At 39.2% G+C, this 24,008-nt stretch overlaps 1 protein-coding gene across 1 annotated transcript in view; it reads left to right on the top strand.

The window, feature by feature from the left end:
* The window catches only part of uxs1 (UDP-glucuronate decarboxylase 1), an 85,445-nt gene that overhangs the window by 37,560 nt on the left and 23,877 nt on the right, over positions 1-24,008 (top strand). The window contains exons 7-9 of the mRNA XM_061724170.1: positions 1,283-1,387; positions 4,616-4,675; positions 18,484-18,605. Of these exons, the coding sequence (XP_061580154.1) occupies positions 1,283-1,387; positions 4,616-4,675; positions 18,484-18,605 (287 nt within the window). The remainder of the gene's footprint in view (positions 1-1,282; positions 1,388-4,615; positions 4,676-18,483; positions 18,606-24,008) is intronic.

The raw sequence follows: 24,008 nt of genomic DNA, 5'->3' as shown, positions 1-24,008 counted from the left end.
TTCCCGATTCTTAGTCGAGATGAAAATGGGCGGGGCGTGGAGCGCAGAGCTCAGCAGAAGCTGGTAACCCGTTGCTGTGTTGTAGCTGCAGCAGCTCCACATAACAGACGTGGGGAAAAGATCGCTAATGGTTTAACTTTTCACCGCTTTCCTGCTTGGAGGAAGAACCACGGAGGCCCAGTATCTGATATAACAGAGTAAAAGAGTGAAAGAGTCACTCACACAGACCGGGTCGGATCAAAACACGGGTTTTATTCCCCACTTCGCCAGCTAAACGCAGTTGCTGGCCAGCTCTCTGCGGTGCGATTAATTTTGTTGAGGAAAAAATATTAACTCTTTTTGTAGCTGCAGAGGAAAAAAATAATCCCACGAGGAAAACAAAAATATTGCTCACGCCTCGGAGCCTCTTCAGCATAATATAGCACTCAAAAAAAAAGAAAAGAGAAGTAAGAGTAATAAAAAAGATGTACTGTATGTTGTACTATTATACAAATTTATTGAAACACATGGCGAGTCAAACATTTACCAAAGCAGCTGCCAAACACTCCTAAACAAGGTAGCCTAAGATGTTGGTTGTGCAGAACTGCGGCATCGGAGCCCCACTCTTTGATAGGGATTTCATATGGATCCAGACCATTAATAATCATTATTTTCTCCATATACCGCTCCATGGCTTCCTTGTTTAAGGTATCCCGGTAAATTCCAGTTCCTTTCCAGCAGTTTAACATCTTTTTTTTTGCGTTACGTCTGTTCACTTGGTGAAACAGAAAAGTAGTTTTGAAAGTCCGTCCCGTCTTCATTCACTATCAAAACAAATGCACGCGATGGGGACAGGAGTTTTCCGGCAGTACGCGCTGGTGCTCATGGGAAATGTAGTGTTCTTTCTGGTAAAGCACTACCGCTTTTGTCCAAAGGAGCCGCCAAACTCAACAAAAGCTGAAAGTTACATTGTGCTGCTTTAGGCTTATTTTTCCGCAGTCTGTAAAACGGTAACTCTGATTTCTTGCTAAATCTATGAGTACAGTCGATCGCACAACAGCTCGTTCCCATTTTAGATGTTTTCCAGTTGCTGAAACTGAAAGTTTACGCTGACACTCAGTCTTTCTGACACTCAGTCTTTCTGACACTCAGTCTTTCTGACACTCATAACCCGCTGTGAAGTTGCATCTGTGACGTCATTCGCATTCCCTCTATACCATTTTTGGCCTGGACTGGATCACCAAATACAACAGAAACTCGGTTGCTTTGTGGTTAATATTTCCTCACTTCCTCCTCTCTGCAGTGGACCAGATCTACCACCTGGCGTCTCCCGCCTCGCCGCCCAACTACATGTACAACCCCATCAAAACTCTGAAGACCAACACGATCGGCACGCTGAACATGCTGGGTGAGTAACCCGGACCGACCAGAACAACCGGACCTCAAACCAGCTCTGCATGTCACCAGATAATTAACATAAAGATGAAATATTGCTCCTTACTATTTTGTGTTTTAACAAAAGCGAAGCCATAAAGAAATGCAAGCCACGATAAAGTGGTGTCTAGAAGCAGCTTTGGCAGCAAATGTAATTGAAAGATTATCATTGAAACGTTCTGACTGGAAGTTATAATTTTCTTTAAGATAACATCAGTCTGCCGCGCTGCTGTCAGGGAGTTTTTTTTGCTTTAATTTTCTTTGCAGTTGCTGCTTTTTATCTGCAGTTGCTGCTTTTTAGGTTTGTGTGTTCTGTGTGTGGCGCGACGCTCTGGGGACGGATCTCTCCGGTTTGGTGTCGTGAGTCCAGAGGGGCATTTATTTTTGTAGTTTTCATGCGGCTTTGCAAGTCCTGGTGATTTCTTATTAAGTCCATGGGCCAGGCCAGATATCAGCACCAATCAAGGTGACAAAACTTATAATTTTTGAAAATATCCATATATGTAGATGATATTTTGGTATAATAACCTTCCTGAGTGGCAGCTGGATCATAGTTATCAGCTCATGAAGTTCAGAAAATTACATTTTAGATGCTGGTGCATATCCTGGTTTAGACTCATGTACAGGATATTTCATTTCATTTCATTTCATTTCATTTTTATTTATTCCGATCATGGAAATATGCAAACAAAAGAAACAAACAAGTAAAATGACAACACAATCAAAAGCATATTCCATAACCAGAAACAAGCAGGAAGAAGAAAATCTTATTCTACCTGCCCCTCCATCAAAACAACATTGAACAATAATAACAGATGGTCTGCACAATTACTTCGTTAATATCACAAGGAAAGAAAAACAAAAAAATCAAAGATAGATTATCTGTCTCCATACGCATATATTATACATTTTGACTATTTCATCCATACATTGCTATTTTTGTCTCTTTAAATTTCTTTTTAAACTGAAATATCTGTCAACGTTTCACAATATTGTCTTTGGTATCATTTTAAGCTTTCATTCAAGCTAAGATGTGAATCTTTCTGACCAACATAGAGGTCACTGCAGCTCTTTAAACTATAAACAACACACATTTTTACACCATTTTCGCCTAAATGATATACTATCTTTTATCCCTGTGTCATCTAGGAACAACAGAGACACAAAATACAAAAATTGGAATACTCACAGGACCATAAGGATTCAGGAAATGTATCACATGTTAGCTTGAATGAATGAATGCTTCAAAGGTCCCCTTTAAAATGATACCAAAGACAATATTGTGAAACGTTGACAGATTTCCTGTACATGAGTCTAAACCAGGATATGCAGCAGCATCTAAAATGTAATTTTCTGAAGGGGGTGGTAACTTCATGAGCTGATAACTATGATCCAGCTGCCACTCAGGAAGGTTATCAGACCAAAATATCATCTACAGACATGGATCTTTTCTAAAATTATAAGCAAGTTTGGTCACCTTGAGCGGTACTGACAAGTGATATTTTGGGCTCTGGCCCACGGACTATTTGGGGCAGAAGAGGCGTCTGGACGTCTTCCAAAAAAGCTTATCTGTCAAACGCAAAAGTTCTGGTGCAACGACAGCAATAACACGTCCCGTAAAAAAGGGTTTATGCATCTCAGTAAAGGCCAACCGACTTGGAGCATCCACAGAGCTCCAGAGGGCCGGTGTCCTTCGTCATTAACAGGTATATGTGTCTGTAGAAAAGCAGCAGTCGAAAGTAAAAGAAAAGGTAAATGGGGCTAAAATGCAGATTTCTCTACTCGGGTCCCACCTCTGAAACGGAAGGAAGGAAGGAAGGAAGGAAGGAAGGAAGGAAGGAAGGAAGGAAGGAAGGAAGGAAGGAAGGAAGGAAGGAAGGAAGGAAGGAAGGAAGGAAGGAAGGAAGGAAGGAAGGAAGGAAGGAAGGAAGGAAGGAAGGAAGGAAGGAAGGAAGGAAGGAAGGAAGGAAGGAAGGAAGGAAGGAAGGAAGGAAGGAAGGAAGGAAGGAAGGAAGGAAGGAAGGAAGGAAGGAAGGAAGGAAGGAAGGAAGGAAGGAAGGAAGGAAGGAAGGAAGGAAGGAAGGAAGGAAGGAAGGAAGGAAGGAAGGAAGTGAGAAAACAAGGAAAGAACAAAGGAAGTGAGAAAACAAGGAAAGAACAAAGGAAGTGAGAAAACAAGGAAAGAACAAAGGAAGTGAGAAAACAAGGAAAGAACAAAGGAAGTGAGAAAACAAGGAAAGAACAAAGGAAGTGAGAAAACAAGGAAAGAACAAAGGAAGTGAGAAAACAAGGAAAGAACAAAGGAAGTGAGAAAACAAGGAAAGAACAAAGGAAGTGAGAAAACAAGGAAAGAACAAAGGAAGTGAGAAAACAAAGAAGGAAGTGAGAAAAGAGGAAGGAAGTGAGAAAAGAGGAAGGAAGGAAGGGAAGAGAGAAAAGAGGAAGGAAGGAAGGAAGGAAGGAAGGAAGGAAGGAAGGAAGGAAGGAAGGAAGGAAGGAAGGAAAAAAAGAGGAAGGAAGGAAGGAAAAAAAGAGGAAGGAAGGAAGGAAGGAAGTGAGAAAACAAGGAAAGAACAAAGGAAGTGAGAAAACAAAGAAGGAAGTGAGAAAAGAGGAAGGAAGGAAGGAAGGAAGGAAGGAAGGAAGGAAGGAAGGAAGGAAGGAAGGAAGGAAGGAAGGAAGGAAGGAAGGAAGGAAGGAAGGAAGGGATAAAAGAGGAAGGAAGGAAGTGAGAAAACAAGGAAAGAAGGAAGGAAGGGAGAAAACAAGGAAAGATGGAAGGAAGGGAAAAAAGCAGAAGGAATAAGGAAGGAAGGGAGAAAAGAAGAAGGGAAGAAGGAAGGAGAATTAGGTCATTTTGACCCGAAGACAGTACTAGGGTTAACTATGAACTAAGTGAGACTGAGGTGAAGTGCTTGAAGTTACTCTGTTGTTCCGTCTCGGAGGAGACGAGGACGTCAGAAATCAGCAGCAGTTTTGATATCAAAAGCTCCATGAATGACTTGTTTTATATCTCACTCCAAAGACCTTGAAGGCTGTTGTGTTCATGTAAAAATCATAAAATAAAATCTCCCGTTGCCGTCATGTTTCTTCTTCTTTCCCGTTTCTGTTTACGTTGGATATTCACCCAGAACAAAGCTCTTTAAGCTCCTTTTGTGTGTCGTGAAGGAACATCTTTTCACCGTGTTTTTTCGTTTGGTAGGACTCGCCAAACGCGTGGGAGCACGACTTCTCCTGGCTTCCACTTCAGAGGTTTATGGAGGTAAGAAACACTTAGATCCTGATTTCAGGGATAAAGTTTATATCGGTATTCAGACCTCATCACAGACCTCTAGTTGTTAGAGGTTTTAATGCAAATCCAACACAGAATCTATGTAATACCTCCTTGTGGTCAGAATAAAACATAAGCGGATTTATATCTATGGAGCCAGAACAGTCTCAGTATTCACAAATGCACAGGACGTTTCACACGTCCATAGGACAAGATACACAGATATAACCAGTACTCGAATTGTAAAAAAGAATCAGGGGGGATGCTGGATTTTATCATATAGGGAAAGATAATTTGTGCTGATTATAAATAATATAATATATTACAAATAATAGCAGTGACCAAAACAGCTGCAGAAATACTGCAGGAATGACATAGCAGCAGTTAAATGCAGCCTTCTGTAAGCTTTAAATATCCACTGGGCTTACATCAAATACATCAAAACACAACAATAAAAAACACTTTTCTGAACTTATCAATATGACTCTGTCCTTCACAGGATAAGTAACATGGATCACTGCAAAAACTCAAAATCAAAATCTTAAATTTGTCTTATTTCTAGTAGGGCTGAACGATATGGACAAAATTTCATATCTCGATATTCATGCCAGATATCTCGATATCGATACGATACGATATGACTTGGTTCGGTGAAAACCAAGCATTTTTCAGAAAAATAAAAACATCAGAAATCAAAAGAGTGCAGTTTTATTGATTAGAACTCACTGCCAGTCATCAACATTAACATAAAGTCACTCAATAATAAATAATAATCAAAATATTTTACTGTAGCTCCGCTTTAACGATAAATAACCAATGCAGTTAGAGTTAGAGTTCAGTACATGTTATTGATTGTTGATTGGACGCTGCAGCTGAACGGACTGTAACAACATCACTGCAGTTTCATGACGGAGTGAAGACAGATTACAGATTAAACTCATGTTTCACTCCCAGGTTTCATATTTGATTTATTTTCTGTTTCAACAATTACATATCTAAAAATGTTAACTTTCAATCTGATCAACAAAAGAACCAGAAACAACTTTCTTAATTTATTACTGCGCATGTGGAATCCCCCCATTTGTCCAATCCTTGTTTTTCAGTATCCTCCAACGAATAGGAAATGGAGAAAAGAGTTTTCCACTCGCTGTTTTAATTCCCAATTTCGATTTTCAAACACATCAATGAATTTTTTATTATCAAAACAAAAGATGGGGAACGGATTATTTTGGTTTATTTCTCTATTTTTATTTTGTAATTTCAAAAAAAAAAAAACAGATGGCTGCGAAATACACGTCGCAATTTTCACCAAGCACGACTTGCACAACACCTCGCTCTGGTCGACATCATCCTTTCTAAATCCAATATACCTCCAAATAATGGAGGATGATTTATGTTTTGGCACAAAATTAGATTCAGCACTGCCACCGGCCGCATTATCCTCCGCACTCATGTCTCTTTTCTTCCGTTTGGATTTCTCCGCTCTTCTCCGCTCTCCTGTGTGTGTGGCTGTGTGCGCCTCACGTCTCCCTCCCTCCCACCCTCCTATCTTTGTCATTGGTTGGCTTCAGCTGTCGATCAACAGCAAGCATGAAATAAGCTTTGTGGTTGGCTAGCCGTAGTGGTGCGTTCAAGGGCAATCTTAAAAGTAAAGTTTATGGAGACTGCTCGCGCTGTACAAGCAGGGCGAGCGGAAATATATCGTTTATATCGTTGCTTTTCCGTTATTAATGTCTTGAATGTTCATATCTCGATATAGATACGATAACGGTATATCGTTCAGCCCTAATTTCTAGTTAAAATGTCTCATTTTAGTAAAAAAAAATCTAATTACCCGTGTGCAATAAACCTGTCTCTTTGTAAGTGCAATAACCACTAAATACCTCATGTATTTTTGAAAATATTTGTAAATATTTTGTAAATATTATCCATTTTTTTGGTGTTTACTATTTTTTTCTCTCTTGTACATACTCTTTTTCTACTTTTTATATTGCTCTTTTTCATTATTTAACTATTTATTGGTTATTTCTATTTGAAATTTTTTGTATAAAGCGTGTGTGTGTTTTGGCTGCTGCACGACTGAATTTCTCCTCTGGGAGATCAATAAAGTCTTCTATTCTATTCTATTCTATTACACTTAAAACAAGACTCATCACTGGAAAAAACAACAATTTCCACCTGTTTCAAGTAGATTTTCACTTGAAATAAGTAGAAAAATCTGCCAGTGGAAACGTGGATTTTTTTTGCTTGTAATAAGAAGATAAATCTTGTCCCACTGGCAGATTTTCCTACTTATTTCAAGTGAAAATTTACTTGAAACAGGTGAAAATTGTCAAATAAGTTATTTTTCTGGTGTTATTTTTCTGGTGATGACTCTAAATGTTGAAATAGCAGTAAAACCACATTCATTGATGAAATGACATAAGGGATGGAAAGGGGGGATGGCAGTTTTACAGGGGGGATGATTTGGACCGTTTTTATTTCAGATGCCATCCTCCCTCAACTCCAGTACTGGATATAACCTGATTTACAAATGGTTTATGGTCTGTGGACCTTGCTGCGGTTGTGAGTGAATTTTGAGACTCCCCTGACTTCAGCCTCAGTCCACAAATATCTTCTTTCAAACAGAATGATCTACAACCAATCAGATGTCTTCTTTGTTTCAACAGATCATAAGAACGCACCCCACATGGGGTACGATTTACTCAGAATCACATTAAGCCATTCAAACCGCACTATATTCATGTGTATTTTAGTCAATTCAACATGGCTTCCAGCAAGGACAGCGGAGCGAAAAGTCAAACATCTAATTTAATTTGTTTGGATACTTAATCCCCTTGTTTAGTTATTAATCTCAATCGCTTTAATTGTGGAACTAACGTACAATCCACATATTATTGTGGTCGCGGGTGTCCATGCTGATGTTCCAGGGACTCATGGGAGGTTCCTTCACTAACTGGCTATGGTTTAGCCGTTTTCTTTTTTTATTATTGTTTGGTCTCCCAGTATGATAGTTTTCCCAGAAGATTAATTGTTAATGAAAACTCACTTGCAGAATTTAACCCTTGTACTGTCTTCGGGTCAAAAATGACCTAATTCTCCTTCTTTCCTCCTGCTCTCTCCTTCCTTCTTCCTTTCCTCTTTCCTTCCTTCCTTCCTTCCTTCCTTCCTTCTTTCCTTCCTTCTTTCCTCCCTTCTTTTCACCCTTCCTTCCTTCCTTCCTTCTTTCCTCCCTTCTTTTCTCCCTTCCTTCCTTCTTTCCTCCCTTCCTTCCTTCCTTCCTTCCTGCCTTCTTTTTTTTCTTCCTTCCTTCCTTCTTTCCTCCCTTCCTTCCTTCATTCCTTCTTTCCTCCCTTATTTTCTTCCTTCCTTCCATCCTTCCTTCCTTCTTTTCACCCTTCCTTCCATCCTTCTTTCCTCCCTTCTTTTCTCCCTTCCTTCCTTCCTTCCTTCCTTCCTTCCTTCCTTCCTTCCTTCTTTCCTCCCTTCTTTTCTCCCTTCCTTCCTTCCTTCTTTTCTCCCTTCTTTTCTCCCTTCCTTCCTTCATTCCTTCTTTCCTCCCTTCTTTTCACCCTTCCTTCCATCCTTCTTTCCTCCCTTCTTTTCTCCCTTCCTTCCATCCTTCTTTCCTTCCTTCCTTCCTTCCTTCCTTCCTCCCTTCTTTTCTCCCTTCTTTCCTCCCTTCTTTTCACCCTTCCTTCCTTCCTTCCTTCCTTCCTTCCTTCCTTCCTTCCTTCCTTCCTTCCTTCCTTCCTTCCTTCCTTCCTTCCTTCCTTCCTTCCTTCCTTCCTTCCCTCCTTCCTTCCTTCCTTCCTTCTTTTCACCCTTCCTTCCTTCCTTCCTTCCTTCCTTCCTTCCTTCCTTCCTTCCTTCCTCCCTTCTTCCCTTCTTTCCTCCCTCCTTCTTTGACCCGAAGACAGCACAAGAGTTAAATAAAGTTTTAGTCTATTTACACTCATGTACATTTGTGAATATTGAGACAGTTGTAGCTCCATATATATCATCTTTACACGATTTAAATTGCCCGTCCTGCTGGAAACCCTGTTGTTTGGTGCGGATGTTATGTAGCTGGCATTTAAATCATTAGAGATATTTTCAGACGTGAACAACAGAAATGTTGAAATCCCAATCATTCAGACCTAAATCATCATAAATGAAAGACTGTTGATGAGAAACCTTTCAGGTGCAGTTTGAGGCTCTTTCACAGATCCGAGGATCTGCCACCAGAAGGCGAGAAGCTGCTGCGTGACCTGTGCTTCCTGTCTGCTGTCAGCTTCTCTCTTCACCCCACGTGACCTAATTACCAACCGTGTTTGGAGAAATTAGACGTGTGGTTTGACTACTGGTGAAAAAGTTAAAAGTCGGAGACTTTAGCAGTCGGTAGCGAGAGTCGGCGGATCTTTCAGCTGCTGAAATGTCTCACGTGTTAGTGCTCATTTAATTCAATTCAATTCAATTTTATTTATATAGCGTCTAATACAACAGATGTTGTCTCTAGATGCTTTACAGAGATCCAGAACATGAACATAAACATAAACCCCCGAGCAATTATTACATAAACAATGGCAGGTAAAAACTCCCCTTTAGGAGGGAAGAAACCTTGAGCAGGACCAGGCTCATAAGGGGGGACCCTCCTGCCGAAGGCCAGAGTGGGGGAGTCGGGGACGTCAGCAGCACAGCAGGCAGGTGGAAGCAGCAACGGGATGATCAGAGGGGATGGGGGGAGGGGCGGGACCGCAGGCCAGAACGCAGCTCCCGAGGCTCCGGCCTGCAAACATGCACAAAAGAGAAAAAAGGGGGCCAGCACAAGAAACTACAGGAACGATGGACAAAAATGATAGCTATGAGATATTTATAATGAATAAAAATGGAATGGAGAAGAGAGGAAGGGAAAAGGAGAGGAGAAGAAGGGTGAGAGGCACCGCCCAGTGGATCATGTCGGTCCCCCCTGCAGCATAAGCCTATAGCAGCATATCTACCACCAAGCTATATTTGAGACTAACTATTATAGTCTTGTTCTATAGCTGCAGCTATGACTACTGACTCTAAAACACTAGAGTTTACACTACCTAGAGATTTACCAACACCAGCTAGAGGTTTACTAAACACTAACTATAGGCTTTACTAAACAGAAAGGTTTTAAGTTTAGTTTTAAAGGTGGAGGTGGTGTCAGCCTCCTAACCCAGATTGGAAGTTGGTTCCATAGTAATGGTGCCTGATAGCAGAACGCCCGCCCTCTAAATCTACATTTAGATACTCTAGGAACTACGAGTAAACCTGCACTATGAGAGCGGAGAGCTCTGCCAGGAACATAAGGCACTATCAGGTCTTCATCACTCTGAATATCTCACGTGTTAGTGCTCATTTAGCTCAGACGAGCTTAGACATCTGTATTCAGTGTCTGATCAGACGCTCCAGAGTTAGATCGTAGTGACTAAATGTGACATTTCGGCCTGCGTGTTCAGGTTGCCGTAGTAACGGTAAACTTCAATGGTTGGCGCTGTCTTCGGTCTGACTGCTTGTTTCAAAAGTCTCTTCTACTCTTTAAAACCTTTTTACCTAAAGCCCTTTAACCGTCCTGTTCATGAAACATGCTTTACAAATAAACTTGTCTTACGTTTTATGTCCCAAAAATATCTGATCGTTACGCTACGTGGGCTGGCTGTGGGCTAAAGTGATTGATTGATATCTTTTATTTCAAACAAAAGCACACAAAAAATAAATAATTAAAACAGCAGAACAATAAATCAATTAAAGCTGCAAGCAGCGATGAACGGGCCCTCGCACTCACGGCCACCGCCCCCCATAAGCATATCAGACATGACACCACCCACGACTTCCTATGTCAAACCATTCAAAAGTTATAGCAGAAAAAAGGGACAACCAATCAGAAGAAGGGGCGGGGCTAATTAAGGCCAAAGAAGCTCAAGGACTCATTACAGAGTCCCATGACACCACCCACGACTCTTTATGTCAAACCTTTCAAAAGTTATGGCAAAGAAAAGTATTCTAGTGGGCGCTGTTGAGCCGTTAGGCCACGCCCATTAATGCAAACCATGAAATATCAAATGTATCGACAGGCCTGGCTTTTCTTTAAGTTGCGACATGATACAGGTGTGTACCGATTTTTGTTCATGTACGTCAAACCGTATTGTGGGGCTTGAGGCACAAAGTTTTATCTGTATGGACCAATCAGATGAAGGGTGGGCGCGCTTTTTGCCGTCTAGCATCGCCACGGTAACACTTTTGAAAGAGAAAAGTAATGCGTGGTGTCGGAGGATGGAGACGCACGTTTTGATGTATAACACACCTGGGTGCACGTTACGTTTGGGCCGTATTAATGACCGAAGAAATTGCATAAATTGCGCCAAAATTACATGATTAATTCAAAATGTTCAAAATGGCCGACTTCCTGTTCGGTTTCGGCCATGGCGCCAAGAGACTTTTCTTTAAGTTGTGACATGATACAGGTGTGTACCGATTTTGGTGCATGTACGTCAAACCGTATTGTGGGGCTTGAGGCACAAAGTTTTCTAGGGGGCGCTGTTGAGCCATTAGGTCCCGCCCATTAATGCAAACCATTAAATATCAAATTTTTCACCAGGCCTGGCTCAGTGTTTCGAGAGGAGGTAGTAAAACGTTAATACCTGAAGCAACAGCAGGACTGGTGTCATCACCATCACCACCTTTGAACAGCCAATATGCTTACAGTGTTTTTTCATACACGTATAGTTCATACAGGAAGATAGTGTAGCCTTTGTCTCACTTGATTTGGCCTTGTATTCATATACATACTAATTGAATGATTATAGGCTATCCCATTTGTTGCCCAAATAAATAATTTCAAAATCAGTAAATAATTAAAATCAGTACTCGAGTTGTAAAAAAAAAAAATCAGGGGGGATGGTGGATTTGATCATATGGGGACAGATAATTGTGCTGATTACAAATAATATAATATATTACAAATAATAGCAGTGACCAAAACAGCTGCAGAAATACTGCAGGAATGACATAGCAGCAGTTAAATGCAGCCTTCTGTAAGCTTTAAATATCCACTGGGCTTACATCAAATACATCAAAACACAACAATAAAAAACACTTTTCTGAACTTATCAATATGACTCTGTCCTTCACAGGATAAGTAAAATGGATCACTGCAAAAACTCACAATCTTAACAAGAATATTTGTCTTATTTCTAGTTAAAATGTCTCATTTTAGTAAAAAAATCTCATTACACTTAAAACAAGACTCATCACTGGAAAAAACAACAATTTTCACCTGTTTCAAGTAGATTTTCACTTGTAATAAGTAGAAAAATCTGCATGTGGAACAAGATTGTTTTGCTTGTAATGAGAAGATAAATCTTGTCCCATTCGCAGATTTTTCTACTTATTTCAAGTGAACATTTACTTGAAACAGGTGAAAATTGTCAAATAAGTTATTTTTCTGGTGTTATTTTTCTGGTGATGACTCTAAATGTTGAAATAGCAGTAAAACCACATTCATTGATGAAATGACATAAGGGATGGAAAGGGGGGATGGCAGTTTTACAGGGGGGATGATTTGGACCGTTTTTATTTCAGGGGGGAAATCCCCCTCATCCCCCCTCAACTCGAGTACTGATTATAATAAAGTGTCTTATAAATCAATAATTTAAAAATCTCAATCCTTATTTTTATTTAACGGCCAGGGTTTATAGGCTGCATATTTACACTGTGTAGCCTGAAAGTGAACTGCTACTTACGTGCGGACGCATCTTTGCTGTGGAGGGGGCTGAATAAATCAACCAATTTTTGACATGATTTGGCCGTGTCTTCCTCCAGCGCCTTTTTTTTCTCTCTCCCTCTCGGCACCGCCTTGTCGAGGCAAAACCTCATTTTAACTCTCCCTCGCTGTGGAAACAGCCCCTGCTTGTAATAATGGCTGCAGCTCGAGCGGCAGAGCTGGTGGTGGGCGTGGTTTCAGCAGCGGAGGAGACCGGAGGAGACCGAGGGGTGGTGTGCATTTTGGTGACATAAAGAAAATGCACCAATCTTAACGGCTCACAGAAACCACGTGACACTGGGGGACTCTGTAAGGGTGGGGGCGAGCAGATCTTTCAGATTTTCATAGGGATTTCATCTTTTCTGTGTTGGCAGGCTGAGGGGAGACCACTTTAAATATGTTAAAACAAGAAAACACGTGTTTTTCATAATAGGTGCCCCTTTAAAGATTTTCTAACAGTTTAGTTTGTTATGAACGTCAGAGATGTAGTTATAACACTGCATACTTGTGAATAATTATAAACATTGAAAAACGTACTTTTATATGAAAATAACCAGAAACAGATAGGTATAACATGGTATTTATATACTGCTTTAATGAACATTATTTTTATAGCCTATAAGCTATAAATATTATTTTTCTATTTTAATAAAATTAAATGTTTTTCTCTCATTTCAATTAAAACAAATAGGAATATTATCGGTTTTAATGACAATTATTGTACATCACAGCTAATTGTAAAATACATTGATTCAATTCGATTATATACAGGAATTAAAGGCTATGATAATAATAGAAAAGAAAGAAAAATGACTCAAACAAAAAAAAAAACAGTGAGTGAGACAGGCAAGACAGCGACAACCAAGGCAAGTGGGATGTCAACAGTGTTTCAAAACAACAGACAACTTCTGAGCAAGTGGTTTCTTGAACAGATATTGGAATTAATCTAAGATATTTGCATAAGGTCACTCTCACTCCCAAATAAATGAATAAATACAACAACACACCCCTCTCCTCTTACAATACATTCAAATGAACAATCATAATTCTTCCTTTATACAATTTTACAAAAACCATAGCCTATGTCTTTGTAAAACAGCATAATACAAAGTCCTTCAGAATACATTTACGTATTTTTAATGTGTGACAGAATCCTGTATCATAACTACATCTCTGCCATTTGTACAAACCAAACTGTGTGGAAATCGGGTAAAGAGTCTGAGAGTTATGAATGATTGTAGTCCGGGAGAAACCTTGCTCAGTAGAAATGATGCACTAAGACGCAAATAATGCCCTGTCCAAGATGGCGGCCGCATCGATCGGCGCCCGGTCCAAGATGGCGGCCGCGCCCCACCCCCCCTCCCCCGGGGAGCTGCGCGCGCATTTCAAACTGCACTCATCCCCCCACCGTCCCCCCGCGGGAGCTCAACCCCTCCCCTCCCCTCCCAGTGCTGCTGCAGCAGTCTTCTCAGCTGCAGCAGCACTGCTGGATCTGACTGAGACACAGTCTGATCACACATAAATATTCATTTAAAATCACGTCTAATGATTAGGTTTATCAAAATCACAGGACATTTTCAAAATACAGTAAACAATATACTTATGAAGTCCCATATGTCTATGACATTTATTGACAAAGACATAGCTTTTTACGTTATTAGTTCATGTTTTTAATTTTTAGAGTGACAAAGTTCTCCGAACATAATATGTTCCAGTGTATGATTTTTTAGTCCTGTTGTAAGCTATCTGAAACTGTCATTTGATTTTCCTTACACAAAATCTTTGATTTTTAATTAATATTTTTCCAGAAATACAGAGTGACATAAAAATGCCAATTCCTTTCAAGAAATAACCACGATACGCGACACAGTCAACAAGGAACCTACTGCCAATCAAATGTGTCAATCGCATTAAGATTGGATAAACCAAACAGGAACTAAAGCACATAATTTGATGAAAAATGTATACCTGACCAAAAGGTGGCGCTATGGAGTTCATCCAAGATTGTCATATCCACTTGTTCAGAATGCAAGCCCGATTAAATGTATTGAATTTGGGTTCATTCTGACCAATTATGTTTAAGTTACAACAACTTTTATGTTCATGGCGAGACCCCGAAATTTGACAACCTCTGACAGCGACGCCCTTTGACACAAACTTACAGTTTTCTCTGTCAGTCATCGTCAATGCCTTACCTATTATCTCACCAACTTTGAGATCAAGAAACTGATCTCGTTTGGAGCACAGATGCAAGCTAGAAGACATGACAATTCCTGGTGCCAACAGGTGGCGCTACAACCGATCCTGAATATTCCACCATAGATGGGTTCAGGCTCAAACTACAATCATGCACATACGTTTTCGACCACATCAAATCATGTATTGCTGAATTACAGCCAATTGATGTTTGATGGCGAAGCTTAAAAATGACCTCAAACTTCGCCGGATCACTACGGTCACGCCCTCTGGCAGAAACTTAAAAGCTTCGCAATTTAGCGTCGGCCATGTGTCTAGATTGTACAAACCAAGTTGTGAGCCAATTCGATAAAATCTCTAGGAGGAGTTCGTTAAAGTACGAGGCCTAGAAATGATCAGAATTCATGAAAAATTACATTTTCTGTTCAAAATGCCGGACTTCCTGTGTAACTTAGAGCATGGGTCCAAGAGACTTTTTTGTAGAGCTTTGTCTGATACAATAGACACATAAAGGTCATTGCTGTAAGTCAAACCATATTGTGGGGCTCGTCAAAAAACATAAAATAGGTGGCGCTATAGAGCCCATTCTTGTGGACCCATGCCTGTCGCCCATAAAATACGTAATTTTACGCGACTCTGGAAGCGTGTGCAAAATTTGGTGAGTTTTCGAGCATTTTAAGGCCTCCAAAAAGGCAATTCATTTACGGCGAGAATAATAATAATAATAATAATAATAATAAACATCACAGATACAATAGGGTCCTCGCACTTTCAGTGCTCGGGCCCTAATAACATGAAAAATAAAAATAATAATCACTAAATAATAAATGCAGCATCGTAAACAAAGTAGACGAGAATTAATAAATATAAAAGCAAATGTGTCATGCTTGATAAAGGAGGAAGAAGAAGTAAAGAACTTCTGAACTCGATTTTTTTCAGTTGAACCCTCGTTACTAAATATGAAGGAAAAGAAAAAAACATGAAAGAATGTTATAAATATAAATTGTGTATACCTGAGTTATTTACCCTGAGTCCCTGTATCTATACATAAATGCAAACATTATTTATGATGTGTATTTATATACCTCGTACAATCTTATTCATTACCAACATTCTTACTCAAAGATTTTTCTACACACATTAAAGCAAACATGTACACATGTACTTGTCTCTGTTCATACACGTGTTTCCATATATGTATATATATATATAAATATATATATATATATATATATATATATATAAATAAAAAATGAGAAAGAAGAAATAAAAACGGTCCAAATCCTCCCCCCTGTAAACCTGCCATCCCTCCTTTCCATCCCTTATGTCATTTCATCAATGAATGTGGTTTTACTGCTATTTCAACATTTAGAGTCATCACCAGAAAAATAACTTATTTAACAATTTTCAGCTGTTTCAAGTAAATTTTCACTTGAAATAAGTAGGAAAATCTGCCAGTGGGACAAGATTTATCTTCTCATTACAAGCAAAAAAATCCACGTTTCCACTGGCAGATTTTTCTACTTATTTCAAGTAAAAATCTACTTGAAACAGGTGGAAATTGTTGTTTTTTCCAGTGATGAGTCTTGTTTTAAGTGTATTGAGATTATTTTACTAAAATGAGACATTTTAACTAGAAATAAGACAAATATTCCTGTTAAGATTTTGAGTTTTTGCAGTGATCCATATTACTTATCCTGTGAAGGACAGAGTCATATTGATAAGTTCAGAAAAGTGTTTTTTATTGTTGTGTTTTGATGTATTTGATGTAAGCCCAGTGGATATTTAAAGCTTACAGAAGGCTGCATTTAACTGCTGCTATGTCATTCCTGCAGTATTTCTGCAGGTGTTTTGGTCACTGCTATTATTTGTAATATATTATATTATTTGTAATCAGCACAAATTATCTGTCCCCATATGATAAAATCCACCATCCCCCCTGATTTTTTTTTTTACATATATATATATATATATATATATATATATATATATTAGGGCTGTCAGCGTTAACGCGTTAATCGCGATTAGATTAATGCAATCCATAATGCGTTATTTTTTTTTAATCGCATTTTAATCGCAAACCTTTTTGTCCCTTCTACTCACCCGTAGTCGACTCTTCTGTAATGATCCAGAAGAGGGCGGTAATGCACCGGAAAAAACTGGATGCCAACCGCCAATAAACCTCAAGAAGAAGAAGACTCCTCTGTAGCGCCCGTTTTATAATACATCCATGGTAGCGCCACGTTTTCTGTTTCCTAAAGTAAACTTCCACCACCACCAACTACAAAGAGACGCCAAACTGAACCACTACCCGTGGATAGAAACAGAAAACGTGTGTTCGCCGAGAAGTGGCTGCATGATGTTACGCGGCGACGCGCACCGTACGTTCGCGCTCCCGCGTATCCTACCCCGTAAGCTCTGCGTTGGTGCAACGCGGAACCATAAATCAGCCAGTGTCCGTCACTGCGTGCAGCAGTTACCTGCAAGACGCTGCTCTGATTATGGCTCAAAGTTTATGAAAACCCCAAATAAAAAATAAATTAGAGAATATTTTATGAAATCAATAAACAATTCCATCATCAAAATTATAACAAATAAAGGTTCAACATATCTTGCTTTGAATGTAATAAGACTAGGTAATATATTAAGTTTCACCTTTTAAGTTGAATTATTGAAATAGATTAACTTTTACACCATATTCTAGTTGAATTATTGAAATAGATTAACTTTTACACCATATTCTAGTTGAATTATTGAAATAAATTAACTTTTACACCATATTCTAGTTGAATTATTGAAATAAATTAACTGTTACACCATATTCTAGTTGAATATTTGAAATAAATTAACTTTGTAAAGGACCATATTGAGCCATTCATCTTTATAAGTGAATAAATATCGTTTTGCCTATAACTTATTCCTGCATCCCTCTTTTATCGATCCGGCGAGACGGGTCACCATGTTTTTGGAGGCCCAAGTCACATATCCAGGGGCTCCTCTGAGCACCAGACCAAAATAATTATGTGCAGCCCTGTCTATATGGCACTTTGTTTAATTTGAAAAACTGTATTTGAAGTAGACAGTGTTTTAAGTTGGTCTACATGGCACTTTTTTGAAAGAAAATACAAAAGGTCAAAAAGGAAATTCTTTCTTTGTGTTCATTTGATTCCCAATTAAGACACAATGGTAAGAAATGATTTACATTATGGGCTTAAAACTGCCTTGAAATGCGAAATAACAGAATTTTAAACATGCAATTCAAAATGCGATTAATCGCGATTAACTTTTGAAATTCTGCGATTAATCGCGATTAAAAAAATTAATCGTTTGACAGCCCTAATATATATATATATACATGTAGTAGTAATAGTATGTCCTTTTCGAGCTTGTGGTCCATAGAGCCGGTGTTTATCTCCGGTTTCTGTTGCGCAAACGAACAGGTAACCAAGGATAGGACGCTAGTCTATCACTGGATATATATATATATATATATATATATATACACCCTTACAAAGTCGTGATGTATTATTACACTTAATTGCTGCATCTGCCGTAATTACGCCAGAAAAGAGACAGAAAAGCCAATGAGGTGAATTAAAAAAGAAATTACTGACGTGCAATCGACTGGGATTAATTACGATTATTAGGAATTACCGCAGGTCCCCAGATCATTCAGGTCCAGCGTGAAGGAGAAAGTGTTGCGAGTTGGTCATCGTTTGGACATGTGTAATTTCCTGCAGCTGGATCTTCTGTGGAAACGTTCAGACTTGTATTTGTGGGGAAGCAGGAATGAGAACTTCAAACTATTTAGTTAATCTACTTTGTTTTGTTTCAGATCCGGAGGTGCACCCCCAAAATGAGGATTACTGGGGCCACGTGAACCCCATCGGCCCTCGGGCCTGTTACGACGAGGGGAAACGCGTCGCAGAGACGATGTGTTACGCCTACATGAAGCAGGTAACAACAAGAATATAGATCAGGGGTCGGCAACCCAAAATGTTGAAAGAGCCATATTGAACCAAAAACACAAAAAACAAATATGTCTGGAGCCGCAAGAAATGAAAAGTCTTGTATAAGCCTTAGAATGAAGGCAAATGTCGAAAGGCGAAATGTTGAGAAAAAAGTTGAAATGTCGAGAAAAAAGTCAAAATGTTGAGAAAAAAGTCGAAATGTCAAGATTAATGTTGAAGTACAATCTCGAAAAAAAAGTCGAAATGTCGAGAAAAGTCGAAATCTCGAGAAAAAAGTCGAATTCTCGAGAAAAAAGTCGAAATGTCGAGAAAAAAGTCAAAATTTCGAGGATAAAGTCGAAATGTTGAGATTAATGTTGAAATGTTGAGAAAAAAAAGGAAAGAAAAAAGGAAGAAAAAAAGAGAAAAAAAGAAGAAAAAAGGAAAAAAAGAAGAAATAGAATAAAGGAGAAAAAAAGGAAAAAAAGGTCAAACATTTTTGAAAAAGCTCCAGGGAGCCACTAGGGCGGGTTGCCGACCCCTGATATAGATGATGATGCTTTGTACTTGTTTCCTTCCAATTACGCAGACGTTGAGTTGGACGACTGTTTTCACTGTTGTAGGACTGGGAATCGATTCAAATGTCAAGAATCGATTCGATTCCGATTGTTAAGATTCAGAATCGATTATTAGTATTCGATTCGATTCCGATATTGATTTGGGTTAGTGTTATTAAAACTGTTTTTTGAGCTGTTGCATGAATTATGTAAGTGTAGTTATGCAACATATTAATACTAGTATTATATTGAGATTAAACAGCAAGTATTGCAGCTAATGATGCTGTAAGGACCAATCAGCTCCCAGAATTCTGATAGAACTGAAACAGAAACATCGTGGGGCAGAATTATCAAACAGATCCAGGGAGGAAACAGAGACGGATGAAATCAGTTTTATTTTTTCCCACATTCCGTTTTTATTTGTTCCATTTTCTATTTTGGTTTTTCATTTTTGAGCATTTGGTTTTCATCATTTTTTGCAAATGTAACCCCAAGACAGTATATAAAGTAATGAAATATAGACAATTTATGCAATTTTAACCTAACACTTTAATGTTTTCATACCTTTAAACATATTTAAAGGCAAAAACATGGCACTAGTTATTCTCGTGTCCAACAAAACATTCCTTTTTTGGGGATAAACAAAAAAAATACCAAAAGTTGTAATGTAATGATGCGGGGAAAAAAAGATTTTTAAATCGATCTTTAGATATATGCATCGATTTTTAGAAATTAATATGAGAATCGATTTAGAATCGGAAAATCGATCTTTTCAACACAGGCCTACACTGTTGATGTTGTATTATTATTATTATTATTATTATTATTATTATTATTATTATTATTATTATTATTATTATTATTATTATTATTATTATTATTATTATTATTATTATTATTATTATTATTATTATTATTATTATTATTATTATTAATAATAATAATCCAGTTTTTATTTTTGGTTGATTTTTAATGAAACCTTAATGGTAAAGAAGTCCAGACTGTCGTCGAGTTAAAGCTGCAAAATCCTCCAAAATGAAATGATTTTGTTTGTTAATCACAGTTTTTTCGATGGTTAAATAAGAATCTTTTGTAACATTTAAAAAAACCTCCCCATCCTGCTAAATAACCGTCATGGAGCAGATTTAAAGGAATTTAGAGACGCTCACCGCAGCTCCGGTTACGTAAACCGTTCTGATAATCGCTTGATTGACAGCAGCCTTTAATGATCAGATATGATTGATCCCTCTTGCTTTTCCTTCAGGCAGGTGATATTTATTTATCGGCCTCATCTCCCGCTCTTCCTCAGTGACTCATTGGTTTCTTTCTTTTTTCCCTCCCACGTTTATTGGGAGGGCTCTTTGAAACGGCCACCTTTCAGAGCCGCGGCTGTCAGCTGATCGACGATAATATCAACCGTTTCATCTGCAGCCCCGTCACATAATCAAAACCCCGTTTTTTTTTATTTAAAAGGTGATAAAGTGTTATTAATCCACAAAAAAAAGAATGTTTGACAGCCAGCTGCTGTATGTCATGATAATTATAGTTATTTTTATGTCTTTGTTGTTTGGATAAACATGAAACTGCTCGGCGGGGCGTCGGCTCACAGGCGGATCAGAAACATCTCTTGGGTCGCAGGTTTAGAGCTGGAGGCCAGAGAGACGCGGGTCCGTGGACTTCGAAATGGCAAAATAAAAATAGAGAAATAATCTAAAATAATCCGTTTCCCGTTTTTTGTTTTGATAATAAAAAAACGGAAAACGGATCGTTATCCGTTATCCATTATCTGATTTCATTGATGTGTTTGAAAATCGAAATTGGGAATTAAAACAGTGAGTGGAAAACTCTTTTCTCTATTTCCTATTCGTTTCCAAGGAAACTGAAAACAAGGGTTGGACAAATGGGGGGATTGCACATGCGGAGTTTTCTTTCTTTCTTTCTTTCTTTCTTTCTTTCTTTCTTTCTTTCTTTCTTTCTTTCTTTCTTTCTTTCTTTCTTTCTTTCTTTCTTTCTTTCTTTCTTTCTTTCTTTCTTTCTTTCTTTCTTTCTTTCTTTCTTTCTTTCTTTCTTTCTTTCTTTCTTTCTTTCTGGCTCATATCTATCTTTCTTTCTTTCTTTCTTTCTTTCTTTCTTTCTTTATTTCTTTCTGGCTCATATATTTCTTTCTTTCTTTCTTTCTTTCTTTCTTGCACGCACGCACGCACAAAAACGTCCGTTTTTGTGTAAAACTGATTTATGGTTCTGCGTTAAATCAACGCACAACATAAGGGAAGGAAGGAAGGAAGGAAGGAAGGAAGGAAGGAAGGAAGGAAGGAAGGAAGGGAGGAAGGGAGGGAGGGAGGGAGGGAGGGAGGGAGGGAGGGAGGGAGGGAGGGAGGGAGGGAGGGAGGGAGGGGCCGGCACAAGAAACTACAGGAGCGATGGACAAAAACGATAGCTATGAAACATTTATAATAAATAAAAATGGAAAAGGAGAGGAGAAGAAGGGTGAGAGGCACCGCCCAGCGGATCATGTCGGTCCCCCCTGCAGCATAAGCCTATAGCAGCATATCTACCACGAAGCTATATTTGAGACTAACTATTATAGTCTTGTTCTGTAGCTGCAACTATGACTACTGACTCTAACACACTAGAGTTTACACTACCTAGAGATTTACCAACACCAGCTAGAGGTTTACTAAACACTAACTATAGGCTTTACTAAACAGAAAGGTTTTAAGTCTAGTTTTAAAGGTGGAGGTGGTGTCAGCCTCCTTAACCCAGATTGGAAGTTGGTTCCATAGTAACGGTGCCTGATAGCAGGACGCCCGCCCTCCAAATCTACATTTAGATACTCTAGGAACTACGAGTAAACCTGCACTCCGAGAACGGAGAGCTCTGCCAGGAACATAAGGCACTATCAGGGCTTGTAAATACTGCGGACCTAAGCCGTTTTGGGCTTTATATGCAAGTAATAACATTTTAAATTGGATTCTGAATTTGAAGAAAAGGGGAAGGAAGGAAGGAAGGAAGGAAGGAAGGAAGGAAGGAAGGAAGGAAGGAAGGAAGGAAGGAAGGAAGGAAGGAAGGAAGGAAGGAAGGAAGGAAAAGAAGGAAGGAAGGAAGGAAGGAAGGAAGGAAGGAAGGAAGGAAGGGAAAGAAGGAAGGGAAAGAAGGAAGGAGAGAGCAGGAGGAAGGAAGGAAGGAAGGAAGGAAGGAAGGAAGGAAGGAAGGAAGGAAGGAAGGAAGGGAAAGAAGGAAGGAAGGAAGGAAGGAAGGAAGGAAGGAAGGAAGGAAGGAAGGAAGGGAAAGAAGGAAGGAGAGAGCAGGAGGAAGGAAGGAAGGAAGGAAGGAAGGAAGGAAGGAAGGAAGGAAGGAAGGAAGGAAGGGAAAGAAGGAAGGAGAGAGCAGGAGGAAAGAAGGAAGGAAGGAAGGAAGGAAGGAAGGAAGGAAGGAAGGAAGGAAGGAAGGAAGGAAGGAAGGAAGGAAGGAAGGAAGGGAAAGAAGGAAGGAGAGAGCAGGAGGAAGGAAGGAAGGAAGGAAGGAAGGAAGGAAGGAAGGAAGGAAGGAAGGAAGGAAGGAAGGAAGGAAGGAAGGAAGGAAGGAAGGAAGGAAGATACATGGCGGATCTGAGAGCGAGATAGATTTATAGTTAAAAAGGTGGAGTTGAATTGGTATTTTTTTTATCGTCATTTTCATCGTTATCAGGATAAATGCCAGAAATTCTCGTGATAAATTTTTTAGTCCATACCGCCCAGCCCTATTGGAGGTTGAATTAAATGGACTCGGGTCGGTCCATAAATGGGTCGGTCGTCAGTACCAGTCAGGAGACGAGGCGGCCAGTTATTCCCACGCAGACATTCAAAAACGAGCCTTTTATGAAACGTGTTACGAGCTCCGTCCGTCAGGTTAAAGTCGGCTTGAGTCTTTTCAAATTTGAACTTTTGGAAATAAGAATAAATAAAAGAACATTTAACTAAAGCTAAGTTTGAAGTATGTGGAGGGTATAAATACACGACTGACGATGCACACATCAACATTCACGCCCTCCGTACCTGAAGAATCGTTGGCAGACGTGCACGTTTGGAGGAATCGAGTTCCTGAACACGGCGGCTTGGTCGCGTGCAAACATGTAGAACATATTCTGAGGTATTCCACCTCAGGCGCACGTGCCAGCGTTGGGGCATGTGAGCGCAGGATGAGTAAAAGAAAATAAACCGTACGAGGAACACTTGAAAATAAAAGCACACAAGCAGGGTCAAAGGTCACGGCAGTCGACGCCAATAAAAACAATGAAATTAACAGTTCAAATCAGTAAATAGGTGCTCGTGAAGTTAAATAAAACAGCAGATGGATGAATTTCTTAGAATATCATGATTGTAATCATTGAATTACAGCATCTGGAGGTACAAGAGTAAAATAAGAGGATTAAACGTGTTTCTGATTCAAACGTATCATCCGTTGAGCGTTTCTGATGCAGACTCTCCCAGAGCGACTCCAGGTCTCGGTGAATCTGAACCTCTCCGGCTGCTGCTCCTTTACCGACAAATACACCAGCCAATGAGAGGAAACGTTCAAAGACTTCCAATAAATGAGCACTGAAGGACCGGTGGGGCCTCAGCAGCAGCGCTGAATGAGGCACAAAACAAACAAACGAACAAAACAACAACATTCATTCACCTTTTTTTTTCATTCTTTTTTTAATTTGTTTTTTTGGAAGGGACAGATACAGAAAACATAGACAGACATACAGTTAGGTCCATAAATATTTGGACACTGACACAATTTTCCGTATTCCAGCTCTGTACAACACCACAATGGATTTGAAATGAAACAATCAAGATGTGCTTCAAGTGCAGACTTTCAGCTTTAAT

The sequence above is a fragment of the Cololabis saira genome, chromosome 6, assembly GCF_033807715.1.
Source record: "Cololabis saira isolate AMF1-May2022 chromosome 6, fColSai1.1, whole genome shotgun sequence".
In the NCBI taxonomy this organism is placed as follows: Eukaryota; Metazoa; Chordata; class Actinopteri; order Beloniformes; family Belonidae; genus Cololabis; species Cololabis saira.
The sequence above is the reverse complement of the archived record's forward strand: the minus strand, read 5'-3'. Positions and strand labels throughout refer to the sequence as shown.